The 23,418-nt window shown below is 36.0% G+C and overlaps 2 protein-coding genes across 3 annotated transcripts; both read left to right on the top strand.

The window, feature by feature from the left end:
* The first annotated feature begins 683 nt into the window (after positions 1 to 683).
* On the top strand, positions 684 to 2,445 carry LOC111883237 (pentatricopeptide repeat-containing protein At1g62350). Its single transcript, XM_023879579.3, has 3 exons — positions 684 to 1,127; positions 1,346 to 1,732; positions 2,232 to 2,445. Exons 1-3 carry the CDS (start codon positions 804 to 806, stop codon positions 2,259 to 2,261), a joined length of 741 nt encoding a protein of 246 aa, XP_023735347.1. The 5' UTR covers positions 684 to 803; the 3' UTR covers positions 2,262 to 2,445.
* Positions 2,446 to 9,333: 6,888 nt separating this feature from the next.
* Positions 9,334 to 11,557, top strand: LOC111883238 (putative pentatricopeptide repeat-containing protein At1g12700, mitochondrial). 2 transcript variants are annotated; one of them, XM_023879581.2, is made up of 2 exons: positions 9,457 to 9,591; positions 9,666 to 11,557. In XM_023879581.2, exon 2 carries the CDS (start codon positions 9,684 to 9,686, stop codon positions 11,358 to 11,360), a length of 1,677 nt encoding a protein of 558 aa, XP_023735349.1. In that variant the 5' UTR covers positions 9,457 to 9,591; positions 9,666 to 9,683; the 3' UTR covers positions 11,361 to 11,557. The 2 variants fall into 2 exon arrangements, with proteins under 2 accessions (XP_023735348.1, XP_023735349.1); XM_023879580.2 differs by having other exon boundaries at positions 9,334 to 11,557.
* The last annotated feature ends 11,861 nt before the right edge of the window (positions 11,558 to 23,418 follow it).

The following is a 23,418-nucleotide window of genomic DNA, read 5'->3' on the forward strand; positions in this document are numbered from 1 at the left end:
TCATGCACGCTTTCTCATGTTTTGCTACTTTGATTGATGCAACTTTTAAAACAGTTTACCCCACAGTGAAAACCCCATTTCCAAAGCCCACAAGAGGAGAAACCCATATTAGATCCACACATGCATGTTTTCTAGCCGTTCATCCAAATACTAAAACATTAGCTGGTCTAAATGTTTAATTTAATGTTATTTTTAATTTTTAAGATTTCTAAAATGTAATTTTTAATTTTATGTTATTTTTAATTTTAAGATGGCTATTATTAAGAAGTTCTTATTTTTATATTGAAATTAAAAAAATTTATATATAAAACCTTTATCATTAATACACATAGCTAAGAGCATTCGGTATGGGTGGGTGTTATGACACCAAAAAATTAACACCTCACCATAACACATCACCTTTAACACCACACCATTTAGATAGGAAATGATGTTCAATGTTATAACGTAGGTTAAGAAATAGAGAGAAAGAGAGAGAGAAAAGAAAGAAATCTTATGAGTGGAAAATGATATTTTGTCTCGTTCTCATCACAACGATGCATGCCACAACGAGAAGAAACGAGAAGGGGGACGGTGTTCCCCTGTTACCACGCCGTCAAGGCATGTTTAGGTCGGCAATAGCAAAAACGAGAAGCCCATACCTTGTGTTTAACACCTTTACTATTGAAAAAAAAAAAAAAACCATTCGTCCTTTAGCTTGCCAACTATTTTAGCCATCTAACTTTTCAAGCGGTTGCATTTGCAATCCTCTAAAATCGTAGCAGTACACCGGTACTCTCAGCCAAAAACCCTAAACCTTGTATATGCAGACGAACATGGGTTCTTCCTCACTGAGAATCCAATATCTACCAACGGCTTTGGACCCCATAAGAATTCATAAAATTCAAGTGAGATATGCAACAACAATAACCTGTGGCTTGAGAAAACCCTTGAGGGCGAGAAGGCGTAGTGATGGGGTTTTGTCTACAGAAGCAATACAAGCAGTTCAATCTCTCAAATTAGCTGCCAGAAACCCATCTAAACTAGACCAAGTATTCGAATCCAAACTCACTCGTCTCTTAAAAGATGATTTGTTGGATGCTTTCTCCGAATTACAGAGGCAACAACACTTAGACCTTGCTCTAAAGGTACGCCCCTTTGACTTCTCTAGTAAAATTCGAACTTCAACTTTCTTGTTTCTATGTGTCATATCATTTCATATAATTATCAAAACTTTCTTCAATTTTAATGAATTCGCTTTGTTCATCGACTTAACTCCTCTCTGAAATTGGCTTCTACTTTTCAATTTGGATTTATCTGTATGATTTCAAGGTTGAATCTTATCTGAAATGCAATCAGGTATCAGGTGTTTGAATTTATGAGGAAGGAAGCATGGTACGAACCAGATCAATCTCTATATGGTGACTTGATGTTGATGTTTGGAAAGAAGAAACTAATAATTACAGTAGAAAATCTTTTCTGTGAGCTTATTAAAGAAGGCTTAAAACCCAATACACGAGTCTATACAGAGTTAATTGGAGCATATCTGAAAGTGGAAATGATAGAGAGGGCAATGGAAGCATATAAGTTGATGAAGGCATCAGGTTGTGTACCTGATGAGTTGACTTTAACGATTATGATAAGAAATTTTGAAAGTGCTGGGGAAGAAGAACTTGCTTCAATCATTAAGAATGATTGTGTTGAATATTTGGATTCTCCAAAAAAGTTTCTCAAAGAAGTCGCAAGAAAATATGTAAGTATCATATATTTGTGCATAAAATTGCCAACCACTTTGACTTTGTTTAAATGGTATTATTTTAACGATGAGAAGGGTATTAACGTCTTTTGCACAAATTAAGAGAAAAGATTACAACTTTTCTCCTATTGACATATGCCCTCCTCCTATAACTTCTTTTATGTGCAAATGACGTGAATGCCTCCAAATCCTCACCATCTAAAATAGCCCTAAGATAGTTTGTCTAATGAATATGAGTAATTGTATTATTGGAGCAATATTACTATTCATTTGGAAAAGTAGTTGTACCTTCATAATATAGCAATGTTTCACCCTTTTACCAATTTATATAAAAATATTTCACTTTTTTTTACCAATTCATTCAATAATCTTTCACCTTTTTACAGTTTTATGCAATTGACATGAATCATGCAATCACTTTACATAACCCGTTTGCTATTAAGTCTTTTTTTTGTAAGTGGGAAATAATGAACTAATTTTATTGTTTTCTTTGCAGCCGAGGAGATTGAGACTGAACCTGGTTTGAAATTAAGAAAAGCATCTCATATGTAAAAGTGCCATTTCCTATCTTAATTAGCCAGTAAAGGAAACTTTACAATGCTGTTTGTTTTGTCCTTCATTTTTTTTTCATGCATATTTATGAAATTTAAATCATTTAGGAATTTCCACTACTTTATTATGGTCGAGAAATTTAAATTCGATATCTAACATCTCTTATTTTGTTTAGAACTGAGACTAGGTTTAGAAATGAGACTAGAATCGCGTACATTTTCGACATTTTATCTGAAAACTCATTATTTTTTTTACAACTAACATCAACAAACCTAATTGAGGTGACATCTATGTGGCAAATATATGTCCACATAATTAGATCCGAGGTATGTATAGGAACAATCTTTCATTTTTTGCCTGTCATGTCAGCCTTTCTTTCACTCAGTATTTCCTTCACCAAAACATAGGAAATGGTCACCTTTCTATCTTTTACTATTTTTTTTTAAAAAGTATTTTATACAAACATTATACTTATTTTGTAGGGAAATAAAAACTATGAATTTTGATATATTTTTTATAATTTTTTAGTCTGTATATAATTTAATGATTATTAAAAAACTGAAAAAAAAACCTGACCAATCAAAACAGAAGAGAGAATGGAGGGTCTCTTTCCCCACTCCTATCCTGCACCCCCATTCCCATAGGACAGGTGTTGTGTTCCTATGTGTGCGAACGCTTTCCGCTCTTCTTTCACGTTATGCACCCTGCAGCTTTAGAAAGACGTTTCTTAGAAAAAAAATCCATTATATCTTAAAAAAAACCACTCCGTCACATCTATTTAATCTTTTTTTTTTTTTTGCTTTTTGATTTTTTTTAACATCGTTATAATTATTGTTTTTTATTAAATTAATTATTTATTATTTAACTTATCTTATTATTTTTTTTATTTAGATTATATATATATATATATATATATATATATATATATATATATATATATTATTAAAAGAGATACTTTTTAGACTTTTTGTTTGTTTCCAGTTCATTTTTAAATATTTTTTGCAAATTGGCATCTTTTTTATAAAGATGACTTTGGTTTTTTCCTTTATGATTGTCTTAGTTTCTGTTAAATAAATGTCTTGTTCATTTATCTGAAATCAGCTTTTAAAAAACCGAATCATCCAAATCTGTAACTTTCTTTATACCTTAGGTTATTTAATCCGAATATGGTTATTGATTAATCCAAATCATGAAAAAACATAAGTATTTAATCTGAAAATTGTTAAACGTGAAAAAATATAAGTTATTTAGTCCAAAAACGGTTATAAACTAATACAAAATGTGAAAAAAAAAAACATAAATTATTTAATCCAGAAATTATATGGTTTTTTTATAACTTATGAATGTTTTTAACTTTGTATGTTTTGTTCGTTTATCTGAAACCGACTTTGTAACGTCTTTAAAATACTGATATATATATATATATATATATATATATATATATATATATATATATATATATATATATATATATATATAGAGAGAGAGAGAGAGAGAGAGAGAGAGAGAGAGAGTGAGAGAGAGAGAGAGAGATTTTTAGGCCATCAATACATCAATTGTTCCAAAATCAAACATGATATAAATGCATCTCAAATATCAGAGCAAAACAATAATAATCAATACGGAAAATCATAAGGGGAATGTTGTGAAGTCAAGCCGGATCCTTCCTTTTAAAACTAGAAGTACCTGAAATGTTAAACCACAAAATCGTAAGCACACAAAGCTTAATGAGTTTTCCAAATACCACATACCATATAAGTGGGCCCAGCCTAACTTAAATATAAATGGGCCCAACCCAACTTGCAAATGGGCCCAGGCCAACATAGATACAGATGGGCCCAACAAAAAATGCAAATGTGTCAATTCTAATATACATACTAATAGGTTGAGACCAACATGCAAATAGGTCCATCCCAATATACATAAAAATGGGCCTAACCCAACTTACATACAAATGGGCCCAACTCAAAATACAAATACAAGAGTCACAAAGACAAATATCATCCTACATAGTATAGTGAGAGGACTCACCTCAAGACAGACAAATCTCACACTCGAGCTGTTGATACTAGAATTCCTCACAGTAATCATATACACAATAAAACCGTAATAAAAAAATTAAGGTAAGAATACATACTCAAGGGTCTTTGTTCATAGTTACTATCCTTGGGGTAAAAGACCATTTTACCATTCCAATACTAGAACCCGCTCCACTTATGTCACACCCCCAAACCAGAACGGCGGAAACATTCGGGGGGCGGAGGACGTCATGTACAGTATCATAACAAATGAATAGTAAAAAAAGTACACACGACCATCATATACATAATTGAAAAGTTTACATGATTGTAGTATTACATGTTTGAAAAAGTCAATTACAATATGATGTCCAAAAGATTAAACTAACGCCTGAGCGTAAGTCTTCAAAAGCAGTTGCTAACTTGGTTTAGCGATTTCCTGAGAACACAAGTTATTTCAAAGAAAAAGTGTCAACAATTAAGTTGGTGAGTTCATAAGTAGTGGTTTGAATAAATGTATGTCATTCGAAAGTTCATGTATGTATTTCCAGAAAATCCCATATTTTCCTTACAAGTTGTGTAGTAAATCGTTTCACGTGTGTAATGCATGTTTTGAAACAGGAAAAATCCCTTATTTTCCTAAATGTATAAATGCAGTCTTTAAATGTTCAAGACCGTAAACTATAAGCACTATACCATGTTCAAAATGTTGTTGTATAGTATTATTATAAAAATAAAACTATGTGAAGATCATTGAGGTATGTAAAAGTAAAATGAAATGTTCAAGACCTAAAGACATGATACTGCATTAATCGTATATTCGGTGAGTTCTCATAACCATACTATCATATTTGCCTGCATGTGATGGTCTTCAGGCATTGAAACGTTATGACACTTGTCACCCCGCGGACTGTAGCTAACAATCAGGGTGCGGGATCATTAGTCTCGTATAGATCTATACACACTTGCCACGCTCTCCGGACGGGAGATTCTGGTTATAAGACAGGACTTACTGTAATACCCCCATTGGGTATAGCGAAGATGTTGTCTCACGAATTCTCAATTATGTTACGTATCATAAGTGTATGTTTGTTTTCGCAAAGTCTATCGTTTTTCAAAGTATTGCCAAAACCATAGTAGTTATGTATACATTCCCGTGAATATAAAATGTTGTAGTTGAAATGCTCACTGTTGGTATGAAATCGTATACGTATTTATAAATAAAACACATTTTTATTTATAAACCATGTTGTATCCCAAAGTGGGTAAAGTAATGTAAGATTTTTACATGTTAACAAAACCATTTGGTAGTTGTAAAAACATCATGCAATGTATACTCAAAAGTTCAATGTTTTCATGCGACTAAGGTTACGTTTTTACTTGTATTCTCCCCGTTATAATAATAAAAGCCTTTTAAAAGCATTTAAAATGGTAGAAAAAGGGGTATCAACTCACTTGTTTGGTTTGAAGCGAGTGAGACGAGAATCAAGCAGAACTTCGACTACGGAAAGTTGCGTCTTCGGGTTTCTCGGGGATCTCGATAGCGTAAAACTTCCGTCGGGGCTCGGGTATGGAATCGAGGGGGTCGGGATAGCTTCTGGAGCTCAAGAGAGTGTGAAAGTGGGAGAGAAGTTGAGAATGTGTGCCAAAATCCGGAGCTCATGCACTATTTTATAATGCTGGAGCATCCCCGTAGGTTGGGCATACTCTTGGGTACGGTGGGCGTACTCCGGAGTCGTCAGCGCTTACGACTCAAGTTTAGTTAGCCTGCTAGCCGACGGGATGGGGTTTTGCGTCTGAGTACTCTGGGCGTAACCCAATTTACGATGGGCGTAACCCAATTTACGCTGGGCGTAAATTGGATTTCCAAATTTCTAAATTCCGTAACTTTTGCATACGAGCTCCGATTTTCGCGTTCTTTATATCCACGCGTAGGTGAGACTGTACTCTACAACTTTCATTTAGACTACGTCGGGTAGTTTTGAATTTATTTTTAATAATATATTTTTAATAATATATTTTTAATAGGTCGGGACTGCTAAAGTCCGTTAAAAATCCATAACTTCTCTATCCGATGTCCGTTTTCGTCTGTCTTTTTATCGTTGCGATACTCTTGCCAAGATCTTCAACTTTCGTTTAGATTGTGTCGGCTAAAAATGACTCAATCTCTGTTTCGAGTTTTTAGCTATTTACTGCTATTTTGAAACTTCTAAAAATCATAACTTCCTCATATGAAGTCCGATTTGGGCGTTCTTTTTATGTATGCTCACGGTTTAATGATATGTATGACTTTCATTTAGATACATAAGGCTAGAAAGTATTTTATCGGAATTTCGTATTTTACGCGTAACAGTGTTTTATCGGTATTGCCGCGGATCTTCGATCGGTCATAACTTCTTCATTATAACTCGGATTTTAGTGTTCTTTATATTTTTGGAAACCTCGTTATGATATCTACCACTTGGTACATCCCAATTATGGTTTTATAAAAGTTTAATTTTGACCTAGATTTTGCTGGTGTTACAACTTAACCAATAATCCATTTTGTCAAAAATCAACCTTCTTGCGTTATGCTCATCGTAACACCATGCTCTACATTCAATGTAGAGCCTAGATAGGAATACAGAGAAGTTTTAGGCTACTCTAAGCGTAGCTAAGATTATACCCAATGTAATAAGTTGATTTACCAACTTATTATTAAGCTCTTAATACACAAAGACCAATAATCTAATCCTTAGATATAGATCTAATGAACGTCCTAAGGGATAAAGTCTCTGAATTTACACTTTTGCATGACTAAAAAGAGTATAAGGCCAAACCCTAAGTCCATGAAACATTCTAATGCTTAAGAGCTCATGCATGGATGGATGACAGTGACCAAGCTCCTATTTTAGGACTTTACAAGATTATAAATGTCTGTAATTTATACTCATAAGGTCTGGAGCTTCCAAATGCTTCTCCAATAGGCTCTTACTTCAAGAATATACACCAAAAATAGTCCGAGCCTTCTAAAATCTCACAAGGTGGCTAGGGTTTCGAAGCGACTGAATATAAGGGTGGATGCGGAGCATGGAGAGGCCCACAAGGAGTTAGAGCCTTTAAATAGGGTTCACAACCCCTTAATTAGGGTTTTGATGTCGCGCTCCTATGCTCAATGTATGACATTAAACCCATGCATGGAATCCTTTACCTACGCCCAACGTAGGAAGCTATCCTACGCTCAACGTAGGGCACCCAAAATGCATGAATTACAAAATTAAACATTAAGAATTATATCTGAGGATAGGGGTGTTATAGGTTAGGAATATTTTATATAGACTAACTGAGTGAATATAAAACTCAGATTAACGAAATACATAAATGGTTATATTGTATATTCATATCGAATGCAAAATTCCAAATCTGTAAATAATTACCGAAATTCATAAATAGTTGTACTTTTTTAATATTTATTAATATTAACCTTAAAGTGTGTCTTTTCATTTATGTGTATCTCCAACTTTTTACTATTACCATTTTTTTTTTGTTAAAATATATATAGTTTATGTGCTTACATTAATTTAAACAATGATTAAAAATGGGGTTTTCTTTAGTATTATAAGACTAGAAACTTAAATAATCACTTAAACACTTAGCAATGAATCAGTTAACAACTAATTAAGGAACAAAAGACGATTTGAATCAAGAATATTAAAGAGACTTCCGTTTAGATACGATTCACTTACTCATATGGTTGATTTCGTGGAAAGTGCGATGGATTAATGTGTCATCAATTACTGATTTCTAATATGATTAGGTTAATATTCACTAAACTAATCATTTAGCAAACAAGTTAATTCAAACAGTGATCAATTGATTAAACTAACAAGTTCAATAGAATTAAGTTCAAATCACGCAAGACTTGTAATGGTGATTAATTTAATTGGTTAATTAAATTAATTCATATATGGTTGACACATCAATTTATTTACTTTCTAGTTAACCGTAGGTTTTGTTCAAGACACTAGTCTTACAATTTTGTAATAAATAATGGTTTTTGGATGTTTGAAAAGTTTTAAATTTTTACAAATTTTTATGAGTGTTACAGACCTAAATAACCCGAAGATGAGGGAAACTTTAGTTTTATTTTTTAAGAATACCTATTATTTTATAATCATTGTTCTTTAAGAATGAACTCGAATTTTAGATAAAAAGAAGTTACATAGGTGCCACATTTGATGCTCTTGTTGGTGCTGGATTTGATGGAGTAGGGGCATGCATGACATTAGTGGCCATTAGTAAAGTCTTGTTCCTGTATATTAATTCTATAGGTATTTTTATTGTATGTTGATACTTATATGTTCATTATTATTGTTGGTTCTTGAAGTTATGCATGATTAATGTTGTTATATGTTTATTATTATTGTTGGTTCTCGAAGTTATGCATGATTAATGTTGGTTCTTGAAGTTATGTATATTCATTTATGTAAGAATACATAATAATAATAAAAAGTTTATTATGTTCATTCATGAGTAAATGTATATTCATTCTGTCATAATATGGATTTTTTTGTATGTTCATTCTTTAAGTTTTATAAGTTCATTCTTGCTAGAATGTATAATTAAAAAAAGTTATATATGGTTCTTTATTAATTTTTAACTTTATAATCTTGATAATCAATTTTAAATTGTGAGATGTATTTGTTTGGTTAGTAACAAAAATATCTAATTTTATTGTTAACCAAATTGACATAATTACCCTTACAACCATTTTGAGTTTATTGTATTATACTGTATAATACAATAAACTCAAAATGGTTGTAAGAGTAATTATGTGAATTTGGATGTACCGTAAGAACATCAGCATTTAAACGTTTTCTTTTTGGTATTTAAAAAAAAGCAAAATACCCAAAAAAATGTATTATATGGATGTAGATTAATTTAGACCACTACATTAGAAAAATAATATATTGATATGATTTAAAACATAGGATATTAAAATAGGGTAATCGTGTATAATTTAGACTACTACATTAGAAAGATCATATATCGATATGATTTAAAGCGTAGGATAGTTTTGCTTTTTTTTTTTTAAATACCAAAAGAAAATGTTTGAATGCTGATGTTCTTACGGTACATCCAAATTCCAAAGTAGTTTAGGTTTGTTTGATTTGGGGATCATTCTGGTGATGGGGAATCCAAAAAAGCTAGGTTTCTTCGTCGCCACCCTGAACAAAGTTAAAGCTACCTCCACTGCTCATTCTTCCCTACCTTATTTCAGAAACCCTTCATCGATTTTTGAATCAGGTAACGAAATCTGTTACCCCAAAACGATTTTAGCTCACTTTTATTCAACTTCTTCTTCCAATTCTCAAACACAGGATAATCATACCCGACCTATGATTGACAAGATTACTAATCTTGATGATGCCCTTAAACTGTTCGACGAAATGACACAGAGGCAACCTCTGCCATCAGTTGTTAAATTCAACCAGTTGCTGCAAGCTGTTATCAAAATGAAACACTATTCTTGTGCGATTGATATTTTTAAACAAATGAATGCGATTCATATTCCTGTGAGTGTGTACACTGTTAGCATTATAATCAAATGTTGTTGCTTAATGTATCGCACCAGGGAAGGGTTTGCAGTCCTAGGTTATGGTTTCAAACATGATATTCCACCCAATGTCTACACTTTCAGTATACTCTTAAATGGACTTATTCTAGAAGATAAAGTCCTCAAGGCAGAAATATTATTCAAGAAGCTGATCAAAGAGGAACTTTGTGAACCTAATGCGATTATGTACAGCACAATGATTAAGGGGCTTTGCAAATGTGGAAATAACAATACAGCAATTGCTTTGCTTAGACTAATGGATAAAAAAGGTTGTAAACCTGATGTAGTCACATATAACACCATCATTGATAGTCTTTGCAAGGACAATATGGTAGATGATGCATTAAAGCTCTACAAAGAAATGATCTTCAACAAACGCATCCAACCTGGTGTTGTCACTTACAGCTCTTTGATTCATGGTCTTTGTAACTTATGCCGTTGGGACGAGGTCTCTAAAATTCTCAAAGAAATGGAGCAAAAGAATATTTCTCCAGACGTTCAAATATTTAGCATATTAGTCGATGCACTTTGCAAGGAAGGTAAAGTGGAAGAAGCAAAAGGTGTTATCAACTTAATGATTCAGAGAGGAAAGGATCCTAATGTAGTGACATATAATTCACTTATTGATGGATATTGTTTGCGAGGTGAAATGAGGAAAGCAAATGAAGTTTTTGATTTGATGGGGGTTCGAGGTTTGGTTCCTAATATTGTTACTTATAATAGTTTAGTGAATGGGTATTGTAAGAAATTGAAGATAGAAGAGGCCATGCATTTGTTTCATGAAATAACTAATAAAGGTATGAAACCCGATGTCATCACTTACAACACCATGATACAGGGATTGTTTCAAGTTGGACGTTGTGAAGATGCAGATGAACTGTTTCATGAGATGCGAGCACACAACGTGATTCCAGATGAAATCACTTACGGAATAGTTTTGGATGGTCTATGCAACAACAAAAAAGTGGATGAAGCACTCTCTTTGTTCCATTTGAAGGGTGACAACAAGCTAAATTTAAATATAACGGTGTACAATATACTCATAGATGGTGCAAGTAAAAGTGGAAATTTTGATATTGCAAGGATTCTTTTCGATGACATAAGTGTTAAAGGTTTGCAACCTGATGTCATGACATATACTGTGATGATTGGTGGTTTTTGTCGCGAAGGTCTTGTGAGGGAAGCAAAAGAATTGTTTCTTGAAATGGAAGAGAGAGGTTGCCCACCAAATAATGTGACTTACAACATTCTTCTTCAGGGAATTTTAAAGAACCAACAACATGATATGGTAGAGATGCTTTTACAAGAAATGGAAGGAAGAAAATTTTCACCTGATGCTTCAACTTTATCATTGTTACTTGGTCAAATCGCAACTAGATCGTTAGATGCTTCTTTGATTAAGTTGATTGGAAAGACTATGCCAAAGGAAGAAGTGGATTGTCCTTCTTTTACAATGTAGTTGGAATCTGGGTTCCTAGAAGATTTGCTTTTTAGCTATCTTTGGTTTGCAAGTTTGTTATGGTTCAATTATTTTTGTTTGTCAATATTGGTTTTACCTTTATTACGACTTTTTACCAAAAGTAAAGACAATAAATTGTTAGTTAAACAATATGTAATATGACTAAACAGCTAAGTTTAAACGATTGGTTTTTGACATGTTTTAAACCTTCTTGTTTGACCTTTTAAACTGGTTGGTTAATTCTGTACACGTAATTTAGGTTGCATCTTGATCATTAAGACACTAAAAAAATGGATATCTGAAAGTAGAAAAGAAGACATTTAAAAAAATGATTTTTAATATTTAGGAGATGTGTTTGTTTCTTTTGCAAGTTTTATATAAATTATTTTTGTGAAATTTTTAAATGAATATATAAGGTGTACAGTTACACGATTCGCAAATTTAGTATTTTTGGTTCTGTTGAAGAACTGACAACTTTAGACCTGAAATTTACAACTCTTTATTCAAACAAAGAAGTCACATGTTTGGAGTGTTCACACTTTAGTTCGCAATTGTATAATGGTCCTAAATATTTTGAACATTGGTTAAAAGCTGTGATAATAACCCGACAATTTGGACACATTAGGGAATTTAAGTTCGTATTATTTAATTATTTAGTTATTTAAGTAGGAGTTATCTTTATTTGAAATTAAAATATCTATAAGTATCTTTTATTTTATTTTGAAGTAAATTACATGAACGGTCCCTATGGTTTGGTCAAATTCATAGGTTTTGTCCACCCTTTGAAAAATTGATAGGTTGTGTCCTTGTTGTTTGGATAAATTACACCATTGATCCCTTTCAACTGATGCCGTTAATACTCAGACGTTAAGTCTAAATAAAAGACCAATATACCCCTATTTACTTATTTGCTGTTATTATTTTATTTTATAAACTACATGGACTAATTATGTAATAAAGCACTAAAGGGAATAAAAGCCCTAAAAGTTAACCCATCGTCCCACTCCACCTTAAAGTCTGACGAACCTTTTTCCTGACATTCAACTCTATTTTCTCCTCTTCTTATGCATCATGACACCACCATCATCATTTGTTGTCATCGCACCACTGCTACCACCTTCGTCACCATCACGACTACTTCTTATGACTCAATCGTCGTCGCCATCTCCACCACCTTCGGCTCCATATACACTGCCACAACCTCATCTTGAAAACAGATGCACCTCAAGGAATATGCTGAAAGAAGCGGTTGTCGAGGTAGAAAGCACCAAAGTTGTTGAAAGTGGAAGATATGAACATGTCGAGTTTAGATCTCTCACATTGCCTCCTTGTTCCTCCCTCTTTATCCACCTAGAAAATCTATTCTCGGATAAACCAATGCTCATACATTCTGACGGTTTGTTGTATGGACCCGATTTCAGTGGTGGGAGCAATTTTCTTACCGACATGTGCTATGTGAACTAAGATCGTCATTGATATTGTCACTGATCATCACAAACATTTGGCTTCTAGAGATTTGGGGGGATGGGTAAAAAGACAAAGGTTGATGGGTACGGTTGATTAAGATCGGAGATCGTCATAAGGGTTGGCACAATTCATCGGACCCGATTTCAGTGGAGGGAACAATTCATCATCGTCTTTTGCAAGGATTTAGTGGTGGAAACACATAAACAAGAGTATGGTTCGGATAAGAGTCTCCAAGCATCTAACCCTTTTAAAAAATCGTCACTATTGTTCTTTGATTGGTATCCGAGACATGGAGATTTAAGTATGATTGGTTTTAGTACTTGAGATTTTGTTTATAGTTTCTAGTTTCATTTTGTTTGGGTTTCTTTTGATTTGGGTTACCAATTTAGGTTCTGATATCATTCGATTTCAGTTTTAGATTTCTAATTTATGCTTTTTACTCATTAGTTGTTGTTGTAAAGCTACAAAATCACCTATTGGCTATGGCTTGCTGGAGAAAATGACCATCCTCAGAGTCACCATCGTTGGAGCCGATGAACAATAGGAGCATGTGAGGACATGGTGGGCCGATTTAACTTAATAAATTATAATCAACAAATAAATAAAAGCATATTAAAAAAATAGAATGAGGGGTATGTTAGTCATTTTAAATGTTTTTAACGGAAGTTTACTATCAGAGTTAGATGGAATGACCAAAACTGCAATAATTGGAAACCATAGGGACTTGACCTATCAACTTTTCGAAGTTTGGACTAAAACTGCTAATTTAAGTAAACCACTGGGACCATTTCTATAATTTACTCTTTACTTTAGGATGAGATTATCTCATTACTTTTACTTATTTATAATATTGATTCAATATATTGGAGTTAGCTTATTTGGTTTTTTTTATTAATCATTCAATATATATTAAATGGTCTATGTTGGTTTGAGCATCTTACCTCTTTATCTTTAATAATATGTTATACTACCCCCTTCAATTATATTAAAATTTTGAATATATTTTATTTTTCTAATATTTAGTTATTCTATTAAATATTAGACATGACAAATATAATACACATATATATTACAAATCATAATAAATTTTAATACAAACCATAGCAACTACATGAATATATATATATATATATATATATATATATATATATATATATATATATATATATATATATATAAAGGTGATCTTATAAAACATTTTAATAGTTAAGGATAATTAGTTAAATTTACAAAAAAAAAAGACAAAAAAAAAAACTATAAAAAACTAACCATTGTAGATGCTATTTAATTTGAGGTCAAAAATAAAAGAATGATGATGTGACATTTATTTTAAGCTATGTTGTAGCTTAACCATTAGAGATGCTCTTAGGATGAATACTAAAGTTTGAGACTTCAACTCTTTGGGAGATTGTCTGTGTTTCTCGAATTACAGGTTTCTATCAAATTGGCATCACAGCCATGTAACACTTGGGTTTGGGGTATGTTCCTTTTAGCCCCTTTTTATTTATTTATTGTTTTATAGTCCTTGGAGTAGTATGTGGGGCGTACCATTGGGCACGCTTGGCGTACTAGCTGAAAAGCCAGTACACGGAGCGTACCACATAGTATGCTTAGAGTACTAAGTTGGATGGATCGCGGATCGAGGATCGTATGTTGGGTGTACGAGGTATTAAGCTTAGCGTATGTAGAGGTTAATGAAACCCTAATTTTAGGATGTTGCACCCAATTTAAGGTCCTTAAATCCTAGGGCTGGCATCTTTACTAGCCTTTAAACCTCTAAAATCCTATAAATCAACCCTTAGCCTCCATTGTTGTGTATTTGAGCTCTTGAGAAGAAATTGGTGCTTATTTTGCTCATTTTGATGGGATTGAAGAAGATTGAAGGTGTCTTGCTTAGTAAGAGGCTTAGAGATTAAGACTTATTACTCATTTTGCAAGCCTTTTGAGATATAAAGCTTATACCTTAATTACTCCTTATTTAGATCTCTTTATGTTGGGGTTTTATGCTTCTTTTTCCTTTTTGGTTGGTCTTGATGGGTTAAGTTCATTTTGGAGGCCAAATCTTGTAGATCTAGATGTTTGAAGAGCTCCTTAACTTAAAGGTGCAACCTTTATGGGGGTTATGTCCTTAAACATGATTTAAGTCATTTATTAAGTCATTTTAGGCTTTAAGAGATTCATTAAACCATGAATACACCTAAAGTTGGCAACTTTACGTGATAAATCCTCTCAAGGAAGTCATATCTATAAGTTTTGGAGTAAAGTCTTAATGAATTAAGAGTTGGAAATGGAAGTTGGGCATTCAAGAGGAGCACGATGGGCATACAAGCAGGTCCACTTAGCGTACAAGCCCTCAAGCGAGTACGTTGCATGTACGTGCTGAGTACGCCACGCGTACTTAGTCAGATGGGCTTCGGGCGTTTTGGGCTTAGGATTGGGCCATAATTGGGCTTAGATGCTTGGGGCCTGGTTGGGCCATCAAGTTTTGGGCTGATTCTTGTTTTGGGTTGTTGGAAAAGGCCCATGAAAGGGATTGGGCCCAATTTGGAAAATTAGGCCATGATTGGGCCTTGGATGATTAATTAGGAATTAGGCCTTTTGGATTATAGGTTTGGGCCTTTGTCTTAGACCAAACAAGGTAAGGGGTAAAATGGTCTTTTTACTCTATATGTGGAACAGTTATAGATTGGAATCCAATTTTAATTGGATGATTATTTTGTTATTGATAATGTGGAGATTTTAGTGGGACAGTAAGCAAAGATTTCTTTATGTGAGATTCGACAGTCTGATGTGAGTTTCCTTACTGGGTTTAGCGGGTCTAAGGCAACAATGCCGGACCATATGTATTATGTTAGGATGCTAGGTGTTTGCGTGACTCTTGCATGTGTTATGTACTCATATGCTGACCGGGCGGGGCCCGATGACTATTATGTATGCTATATGTCTTTGTGAATATTTCATGTGATATATGTTTATATGTTTATATCAATTGTATGTATACCAGGTCGGGGCCCGATGATTGACATATCTATATACCGAGCAGGACCCGATGCTAGGCGGGGCCTAATATGTGTTTATTATGTACGGTATGTGTTATTTTGGGGAACTCACTAAGCTTTGTGCTTACGGTTTTCAGTTTATATTTCAGGTACTTCTGGTTCTAAAGGGAAGAGCCTGGGATGATTGCAAGGCACACACCACTCGTTTCTGCATCTTCATGATTTAATCCAAATTTGGATGATGTATTGATACATTTGATACTTTGGGTGTTATAACAATGTTTTGGTTCGTTATTTTATTAATCTAAAAATGAAAATGTTTGGGTCTTATTTTTGGGATGTTACAAGTTGGTATCAAAGCCTTGGTTTGAGGGATTCGGATATGCCCTCGGGTGTGTCTAAACTCAAACTGAGTTTTTGGTAAAGCTTTTCAAAAGAAATGTATTTTTAAGAAAAGTGTTTTCTTAGACAAGAAAGGGTGTGTAACACCCAAAATCAGAAAGACCAAGAAAGGAAAGAAGCCCTAAGTCAAAGGGTCAACTCGTTGAGTCCAAGGAGGAACTCGACAAGTCCGAGCGGGATCCGGGTCGAGGAGTAAGTGACCGACTTGGCGAGTCGGAGAATGGACTTGGCGAGTCCGGTCTGAAGAGAGAAACCCTAAATCCGGGACTTTGGGCACTATTTAAACATCTCATTCTCTTCCTTAGGGTTCCTTTACAGCTCCTCTCATCCAAAATATCGAAACCTAGCCACCATACACGTTTTTGAGCAAAGATCTAGCCTTGGTGTTGTGATTTGAAGCTTGGAAGAGAAGGAAGTTCATAGTGGTGCAAGAGGAAGCCTTGGATCTAGAGTGGGTGTGACTTTTCAGAGCATTTGAAGGTAAGAAGTCGTTACCTTCACTCTTTAGCATATAGTTTCCTTTTTGTCATGAGATTTGGGGCTTTTATGCCATGATCTAGAACAATTTCGAGTTGGAGCTTAGATCTGAAGTTGCTACTTCAGATCTAAGTGTATTCTGGCCAAGAGAGTCATAAAGCATCAGTCTTAGGGGTGTAGGTGATGTATGGTTGTCTTAAACCCGAGTATGGAGTGTTTTGGGCCTAGATCTCCTTAGCTACACGTAAAGTTTGCACCTTTACGTGGGGAATAGGCTTTGGAAGAGTAGATCTACAGTTTGGAGTCCCTGCATGACTCAAAAAGCCTCTGAATGTATGATGGACTGAATAGACTCGGAAGTCCTTCGAGTGGACTCGACGAGTAGTATGAAGATTAGGAGGAACACGACGAGTTGAATGAATAACTCGTCGAGTCTGTTGAAGATTGCCTTGAACTCGGCGAGTTAAGTCGCGAAACCCCAAACCCTTCGAGTTAAGACTCAAATCAGTGAGTCGAGGGGAGAATCAGTGAGTTGGACAGTTCAGGACTCGGAAATCGATGGACTCGGCGAGTCATGGGCGGACTCAGCGAGTCGAGTCGCGAATGGAAGGACTCTGAGCATATGAACTTGGTGAGTCAGTAGGCAGAGTCGGCGAGTAGGGTTGACCTGGAAGGTTGACTTTGACCAAGACTTGGACTTTGACAAGAGTTGACTTAGCTGACTTTCGTAGGACAGTTAGACTAAGTGTTATATTGATATTGGTAGCTCAGGGAACTATTGGGGCAACAGTTCAGAGAGTTGTCGGGCAGCAACTAGAGGGGTTATCAGCAAGTTCAGCAAGAGCAGGTGAGATTCCCTTTTGTGTGGATGGGTCTACGGCCACAATGCCGACCCATGTAGTTATGAGTATGAAGACCTGGGGGTTAGCCCTAGGCATTGATTGTCAGTATGATATTTGGGACCAAGGTCTATTGATAGCGGGCGGGTGCCCAAGGAACGGTTTGCATGATAGAGTATACTTGTTGTCTGTGTGATACATGTATGTCCCTGGTAGGGAGGTGAGTGTGGGCGAAGTCTCATATCTCACCAACAACAGAGTATGGACGATGTTCCATATCTCATTAGTAGCAGAGTAGGGGCGAGACCCAGGTTAGGGAAAGGGTGAGTGTGGGCCGGGCCCGTATCTCACTAATCAATAGGAGCGTGGACGGGGTTCCATGACTCATCAGTTGTAGGACATGGGTGAGGCCCAAGACAGGTGAGGCCTTAGAACATGATTCGGTAGTATATGTTTAGTTTATGTGTTATGGTATGTTTATGTGTTAGTATATGTTGGCGGGCGAGGCCCAGTGATAGGCGAGACCTAAGTGAAACAGATCTGTACCCGAGCGGGGCTCGAAGCCAGGAGGGGCCTGGAGCGGCGGGGCCGTTGTAGCGGGTGAGGCCTGAGGTAGGGGGCGAGGCCCAGAATAGCGGGCGTGGCCCAATATGTGCAATATGTGTTTATGCATGGTATGTGGTAGGTTGGGGGAAACTCACTAAGCTTCGTGCTTATGGTTTTTAGTTTTGGTTTCAGGTACTTCCGGTAGCGGAGGGAAGAGCTCGGGGTGATCGCATGGCACACACCATAGATTAGACAGTCTGGGATGTTTTACTCTGATAATGAACATATGTTTGGAAATTAATACTCTGATTATGTTATGGATTGATAATTGTGTTTTAAGTAATGTTTTATAAAAGAAATTTTTAGTCTTGAATTTTGGGACGTTACAGGGTGTGGTGCATGCAATCGACCAAGATCAAGTAAGTTTCCCGAAGTACCTATACATGTTATTTGATATGTAAATCTATGAATTGCATGCTACCTAGTGCTAAGGATCTGCTCAGTTTTTGCATGATAGAATGCTAGGAGAGATGCCTTTGTATGCTATTGTATGAGCTTGTAGACTTGCATGCTACTACTGATCAGTCAGTGATAGGATGGCCTGATTAGGTGATGCTTGGTTCTGATTACTTGATGCCCGAATGTTGCCTGCTTTGTGCTTTCTAGGAGTTCTTACTAGCCTCAGCTAATTAGTAAGCGAATATGCTAAGTTACATATTATGGGAACTAAATAATTTTAGAAGGTTAGGTTTTAACTCTATTACGTAGCTCTTGTCTAAGTCCAACTGTTATAGTGTGAGACCTTTCATTCAAAGAAATATCTGGTTTTAGTGATATGTAATTGTATTCATGAGCTATTTAGAGGAAGTTAGCGGGAGTTCCTTTTGCATATGATGGCGGAGAGTGGTGTGGAATTTTCCCTAGGAAAAACTAGGATAAGATATAATGTTGGGAGCCTTGTCTGGAGGAGGGTTAATTGTATGGATATAGGGTGACTTGGATGATTCAAGGTAATCCTTAAGGAAAGTACAAATAGATGTGGAAGGTGGTATATGCCCGTACTACTAGAAGCAGAGGATCCGTACTCAATTCAAGGAGAGCTGTGATAAAACCAGGAAGCTTGTAGAGACTGTGATCCCTCGATATATTATGATGCTTATTCTGATGGTTTATATGGTCTATTTTCAGTATGATGACATTGCCAGGCAGACCTATTGGTAGTTCTGGTGCTGGAGAGGGCTTGGGTCAGGTTCTAGAGTCGCGCAACTAGATGATTGGACTAGGGAGTTCATCTCATCAGAGATTAGGTGTTACATTCTTGAGCAAACTCGTGTGATCTTTAGTACGGTCAAAGAGGGCATTCTAGAGATTTTTCATGAGCGGTTGAGCTCGTTTCATTCTGAGATGGTAGCCTTGGTGGGAGCGTGTTCTTTGACCTTCAGGGAGTTCCAGGCATGTGCAGCTTCGGACTATCACGAAGCGAGGGACCCGATAGCAAGCAGGAGGTGGTTAACGGATGTTGCTAACGCCTTCCGCACCGACATTTTCCATGATAGGGAAAAGGATAGGGCACAAGATTGGTGGGAGGAGTTTGGGCACACAGTTGGTGATCAGGCTCTTGACACGATGACCTGGGATGATTTTATGGCTAGGTTCAGGGCTGAGTTTGCATTGGTGATCAAGGTGCAACAGTTAGCACGAGAGTTTCAGGATCTTTGCCAGACTACGGAGACGGTGGCTGAGATCACCACGATGTTTTGAGAGAGGACACTTTTGGTTCCGCAGTATGTGGTGGATGAGGAGATGGAGAAGTCTCAGTATCACAAGATGTTGAGGAGTGATATTTGGTAGTTTGTGAGCCAGTCCAACAGCAAGACGCTAGAGGATATGATAGCGAGAGCTAAGGAAGGGGAGATTGATCTGGAGATGGAGAAGAAGAGGAAGTCGGATTATGTAGCACGAGCCGGATTATGTGTCGAGTGCTAAGGGTTTAGGCAAGAGGCCCAAGTAGGGCCGAAGCCGCTACGGCAAGTGCGGCAAGATATATGAGGGAGCATGTAGGGTGGGTGGTTCGGGTTGCTTGAAGTAAGGCCGGACAGGTCATATTAGTAGAGATTGCACTGATACTACCTCCACCACCCCAGGATCTGATTTGATTTGCTTTCATTACAATCAGCGGGCCAACAAGAAGGTCCATTTTCTGAGTTTGGCTGCAGCAGGACTGGTGTCAGCACCCGCTCCTATGATTATTTGGATTACAGATGGCCGCCAAGGCCAGGCAGATACAGCTGCAGTAAAGAGCAGGGCCTTTCAGTTGACAGTCAAGGAGGCTCGTGCAACTCCTAATATGGTGGCAGGTATGTACATTCTCCTTATATCTTTATTTATATTGAATTGCCTGCTTATATTTATGTGTACTATGAATGGTATTCCTGCATTGGTATTGTTTGATTTAGGGGCTACCCGATCTTTTGTAACGTTTTGAATATATCAAGAGGTTTGTTGGAGCTCTGGGGGAGCTGGATTGTCCTTTAGACGTTGAGATTGTAGATAAACGATGTGACATCCCCAATTCATGGCCAGAAAAGACCAATTTGTTTAGGCTTTGTTTGAAAATCAGAGTATCTTTTTGAAGAAATATGTTGCGGAATTTGTTCCCAAAAATATGATAAGTAAATTTCATCAAATCAATCAACCCAATTACCTGTACTGCAAGAAACTGAGTGGCTCGGGCTAGGGAGCCTGGTGAGCATATAGGGTTTTCAACCCATAATAATTAAGTTTATTAATTTCATCAAATCAATCAACCCAATTACCCGTTTCCATTATCCTCACTTTCTGTCCCTAAGGCATCTAAATTAAGGGACCTAGCTTAAGGATCATCATTGGGATGACAATGCTGCTTCGAGGATTCCTCAACAATATATGTCAGTAAGGAAACCATGAGGGGGATGGAGTACACCGGGGAACACATCGTTCACAAACACCTACACGTTGCGAGCCTACCAACGTTCTACTAGACTGTCTAAAATAGTCTGTGGTCGTCATCTATACTCCATTAGATGACTAAGTCAGCTTAAACATCGATGCCTCTCATCATTTCATTTCATCTCTCATCATCTATATCATCTACCCATTTTTACCCATCATAATTACACGTATAAAATACATATACAATTTAAATCAAATAAAACAAGTATATTTTGTTCATCCAACATAGATATCAAGAACACAGATAATATGTACACATAGCACGCAATTTATATTAAATACTTCATATCTATGTGTAAGATGAAAGTAAATATGCACTCACTTGTTAAAGTGATGACTTCAAACTCGGGTAGCGCTTCGCTTTTAACAATTTTATTTTCCTTTGACAAAACCTAATATCATTACCACTAGATTTTAGTCTGACGTTTATTATGACTAAGTATTTACTCAAGGTTTATGAGCTATATCGTTTTATAAGTATTAAATAATAATTTTCAACTACTATGTATAGACAGAGGTCAGACATGAAACACCGAAGGGCAGGACCATTTTGGCATTTAAGTTGTTCTGAAATCCAACAACCCTATGCAGCCCTTTAAACCAGATTCCCTGTACCACGAGCAGTTAAAAAATATTATAATAACACTTTATATTTTATAATACTTAGCACATATATTGTTTATAGGTTCATAATAATGATATTGAACTTAAACATAATCTATACTTAAAGTAGGGTAAGCGTAACTCACTTACAAGGGGGTTTAGCTAGGAGCCGGGCTCTGCGGGGGCAGAACTTCTAAGCTGAAAGCTCTTCTTCTTGGAGCCTTTTGGTGCTCCGGGACTTGCCTCTAGCACTTGGGAAGTACTAGGGAAGGTGAGGGAGAGTTTGGATGTATTGAGAGAGAAAGAAGAGGAAATGTATGAGGAAATGAGGTGAGCCTCGCATCTATTTATAGGATGCCTCCTCGGACTACGCTGGGCGTACCCTCGGAGTACGATGCGCGTACGAGGCCTTATGCTACGCATATGAGGGGTAGGTATCATTGTTTGGATGGTCCAACATGGAGAAAGCTAGGACCGCATATGCGAGTACGCGGGGCGTAATATTGGCTGCGCGGGCATACTCGTGCCACGTGTCACCCTCGCATCCTAATTTCGTTAACTTATAAATTCTCTAACTTTCGCATAAGAGCTTCGTTTTTGACGTTATTTATATCCACGCGTAGGTGGCGACGTAATCTACAACTTTCATTTAGACTCCGTCAACTAATTTTGATTTTATTTTTAAACTTATATTTTAACAGGCTTAAACAGGTAAATTTCGTTAAAAATTCATAACTTTGTCATCCGACATCCGTTTTCCTCTATCTTTATATCGTTGAGCTACTATCAATGAGATGATTCTCGTTTAGGTTGTGTCTGCTAAAAATCGGTCAATCTAAAATTCGAATTCCGGGTTGTGCACTGCTATGTTAAATCTTAGAAAAATCATAATTTCCTCATACAAAGTCAGATTTGGACGTTCTTTATATGTACGTTCTCGGTTTAACGTATACTAAGATTTTCATTTAGGTTACTAAGGATAAAAAGTATTTTATCAAAAATTCACTTTTACGATACACGGCGTCATGCCGGTTCAGTCGCGAAACTTCGACGGGTCATAACTTCTTTGTTATAAGAAGGATTTTAGCGTTCCTTATATCCCCGAAATCCTTGTTGCAACCACATCAACTTTATTCATAGATATAGGGTTTATCTTTTATTTTAGTTTTGGTGCATATTTTATTATTATTTTATTACATCGTTAATAGTAAGTATAATGCACATAAAATCACAAAATTCACATGATAATCAAATAATTCCTCTTCATTATTTCAAAATAGGTTACAATTGTTGACTCTAACTACTACTTCATACTATTAATGCTTAGCCTGGAAACACAGGCATTACAATCGGTCTGTTTTGGTTGCAAGGTTTCATCGGGGTTGTACTCTTCATTTATTCAGCGAGCATTATTTGTTCGACTTCGTTCGCATTCTTTGCGTGGGAACATGGCTAACGTGGGTATGGATTGTTTGAGCCCTAATGGGGCGGTGATTGAATGTGAGAAATAGTTAGTCTGGATCCGAACCCCAAGTTAGGGAGTGCTATTAGTTGATGTAGAGAGAGCTCAGCGTGGACCAACTGTAACATCCAAGATATGGTCCCAAAAATTTTAATTTGATAATAGATGAAATAGTATTTTTCCCATAATCATACAAACATTTGAATAAAACTAATGTATCAATTTCTCATAATCAGAGTGGAACATCATAACAAAATTTCCAATGGTGTGTG

Source organism: Lactuca sativa, chromosome 3, assembly GCF_002870075.4.
Source record: "Lactuca sativa cultivar Salinas chromosome 3, Lsat_Salinas_v11, whole genome shotgun sequence".
NCBI classification, from domain to species: domain Eukaryota; kingdom Viridiplantae; phylum Streptophyta; class Magnoliopsida; order Asterales; family Asteraceae; genus Lactuca; species Lactuca sativa.

Excerpts from the sequence above, each read along its gene's own strand:
- LOC111883238 (XM_023879580.2), top strand. The coding sequence starts at position 9,474 with ATGGGGAATCCAAAAAAGCTAGGTTTCTTCGTCGCCACCCTGAACAAA.
- LOC111883237 (XM_023879579.3), top strand. The coding sequence starts at position 804 with ATGCAGACGAACATGGGTTCTTCCTCACTGAGAATCCAATATCTACCA. Across the intron at positions 1,128-1,345 it reads ACTTAGACCTTGCTCTAAAG|GTGTTTGAATTTATGAGGAA; the intron begins GTACGCCCCTTT and ends ATCAGGTATCAG. Across the intron at positions 1,733-2,231 it reads AAGAAGTCGCAAGAAAATAT|CCGAGGAGATTGAGACTGAA; the intron begins GTAAGTATCATA and ends TTTTCTTTGCAG.